Genomic DNA, 2,932 nt, shown 5'->3' with positions numbered 1-2,932 from the left:
TGCCTTAACAGTGCATCAAATGTTGGCACTCTTTTTGACACAAACAATTGACTGGTACTATGCCATCTATGAACTCAAAGAAGGAACTTCATTGCATCATTGTAGGCAACTTTTAGCCTTCGTAATCTTGACTTTTCTTATAGTTGGACCACAGCTGAGCAGTATAGAGTGGTGTAATATAAGTTTTAAACAATGAGCACTTAATCAGAATCAGAGCACATAGAAAACTTTCTAATCAGCAAATTAGCCTGTAAGTGTATTATTATTATTATTATTATTATTATTATCTATATTAAATTGTATTTATTTTTATATTTAATTTTATTTTATTTGGTATGAGAGACAAGCTGTTTTTTTAGGACTGAAATAGAATAGCCTACTCCTATCAAGGTTATTATGGTTTTGGAATTTTCATTTTAGTTTAGTATTTTTTCGTTTTGAGTTTTGTTTTTTAAGTTTAGTTAGTTTTCAGGGTGGTTGTGTTAGTTTTTATTAGCTTTAGTTCTTCAAAAAAATGCTTAGTTTTAGTTAGTTTCAGTATTAGTTTTTGTTCTTGTTAAAAAAAAATCTGCATTACTTGCGCGCAATATTTAATAAAAAAACGTGGTAAAATGGAAAAAGTAACATTTTGCATTTCGGCTAAATCGGCAATACACATATATATATACGAGCAACGTCATCTGAAGGTGCTTTTCTATTGGTGGCTGCTAGATGACATCACTTCTGTGTGACAGACTTTCAAACGTCTTTATTCCGGTTAATATCGAAATAATAAATCTACTCAATATCACATTTTTCCTTTAGTTTTCGTTAACTAAAATAACATTGACTCCTACTGAATATAACATTCATTTCATGAGCTAACATTTTTCTGAAATATCATTTTATTGTACTTTTTAAATATATATATATTTTTAATTTCACGTACCCCCTGGAGTGCCTTAATGTACCCCCATTTGAGAACCGCTGATCTAAAGCGCCCGAGTATTGAAACCACCAGAGCAGTGAGTTGTCGTATCTGACCGATAGATGGCGATAATATAACCAGACGGGTCTGGTGTGTGTGTGTTTATCACATGGAAAAGAAAAGAGATCTTGTATGTGTGGAGATTGCAATGATATGTGGGAGGAAGTGTAGTACCACGTGATCAATTTTTCTTAAAACATTTAGCTGTTCTGAATCTGGCTGGCACCAAAGCATACTTAACGATATGTTAGTGTTTTTTTTATTTTTCAGCCATTGAGGAATGCCAGCAAAAAGTCTTTGAGGTACAAGTTAGCGTGACTTAATAAGTAACTATATTTACAGGCATAAAGTCGTTGTCGTCGAATTTGATTATTTTCTTTTCTGACGCAGCGTCCCTGGAACACACCGACACAGTGACTCAGACCATCCGACCCTTGTGTTGAAACAATGGCGGCTTTCAGTAAATATGTCACAGCGAAGAACTCCTCAATAGCAGGTGGCATTTTGCTGATGTTATATTTGCTGAAAAACAGAAGACGAAGGCCAAAGCAGGACCGGTAAGTGGTATAAAAAGAAGCTGTTTTACGAAGCGCTCGATGCGTTCCTCGGTGGTGACTTGACAGGTGACAGCCTAAGTGTGCTAAACATCAGACTACAGTACGGTACATACATTTTTGGTGTAGCGAATTTAATTATTCTGCACATTAGATTAATCTTGCTGTACTAGTTCAAGTTGTAGAAATTGATGAAAGCTAAATTGCATTGTTTGCTATTGTACACATTTTAATGACATTAAAATTTATACACATTTTAATGACATTAAAATTTGTACAGTTTGATCTTCCAATCACCTTCAACAAATCATGATTAAAGCCATTGCGAGTTTGTACTAGCATAATTTCTGAACAAATGTTAAGCATTCCCGAGTTTTCTCTGGTTAAGCTATGCCAAAGGTCATGCTGCACTATCAAATCACGGTTGGTTAATCTTTGCATGTCACCTAGCCAAAGTCTAGCTACACAAAATGTTATCACAATTACTTAAATCAGCTGATTATTTATTCATCGAATATGTTACTCCACTGAAGTTGTAAATAGTTTTATTTTGTATTAAAAAAAAAAAATAGAGCTGTCAAAACGGTTACATTCTTTAATCAGATTAATCACATTTTAGAATTTTGATTAATCACTATTAATCGCCTAATTAAAATGGCTTTTTATCAACATTTCTTGCCTGCCAAATTTAAAGAGCACCTGTTATGTGTTAGTTCTTTCGACATTTAATGTTATGAGAACGTTTTTTTTAATCCACTGCACATGCTCATCCTCCTCTTTTTCTAATCAATCAATTACTTGCATAATTTAAAATGGGGAAAAAATGACCCGATAGTTTGACATGAACGAATATTCTGAATGTCATGCGCAAACATTTATTAAATGCTTTACTTTAATGCATTTAGTTATGTTTATTTCTCAAACACAACCTGTGCTATCTTTAATGTAACCATCCACTGCAAAGCTAAAGATCATCTGTGGTCAAAATGAATTTGCGTTAGTACATGATTAATGCGCTAATTGTTTTGTGATTAATTAATTAACGCTTTAACCTTGACAACCCTAAAAAAAAAAACGGTGCATCAACGGTAGTTGAATGTTGAGCAAAGGTTGTGAATACCTATGTACAAGTGATTTCTAATTTCCCCCCATTGTGAACAAGAGTGCAAATGTTCATATTTTTTGGGGTCAGTATTAGGTGTTGTGTCTATATCATTAAAAAAAAGTATATGGAATAAGGGTGTAACCAAACAAAGAGTGAAAATTGCCGTGAATAAGCGAAGTGCGCATTACGTTTGCTCATGTGTGAAAATCAAGTTTAAAAAACAAAACACCATCATTTGAATGGTCGATGTACTTGTAATGAAGCTAATTGAGTGACAGAACATAACATCACCTTGACATAAATCGT

The 2,932-nt window shown here is 33.5% G+C and overlaps 1 protein-coding gene across 1 annotated transcript in view; it reads left to right on the top strand.

Annotated features, from left to right (window-relative positions):
• Positions 1 to 1,119: 1,119 nt before the first annotated feature.
• Positions 1,120 to 2,932, top strand: part of abcd3a (ATP-binding cassette, sub-family D (ALD), member 3a) — a 148,457-nt gene continuing 146,644 nt past the window's right edge. Inside the window, exons 1-2 of the mRNA XM_077555171.1 lie at positions 1,120 to 1,269; positions 1,358 to 1,524. Coding sequence (XP_077411297.1) covers positions 1,415 to 1,524 — 110 coding nt within the window. The 5' untranslated portion in view covers positions 1,120 to 1,269; positions 1,358 to 1,414. The remainder of the gene's footprint in view (positions 1,270 to 1,357; positions 1,525 to 2,932) is intronic.

Source organism: Vanacampus margaritifer, chromosome 20 (genome assembly GCF_051991255.1).
Source record: "Vanacampus margaritifer isolate UIUO_Vmar chromosome 20, RoL_Vmar_1.0, whole genome shotgun sequence".
NCBI classification, from domain to species: Eukaryota; Metazoa; Chordata; class Actinopteri; order Syngnathiformes; family Syngnathidae; genus Vanacampus; species Vanacampus margaritifer.
The sequence above is the reverse complement of the archived record's forward strand: the minus strand, read 5'-3'. Positions and strand labels throughout refer to the sequence as shown.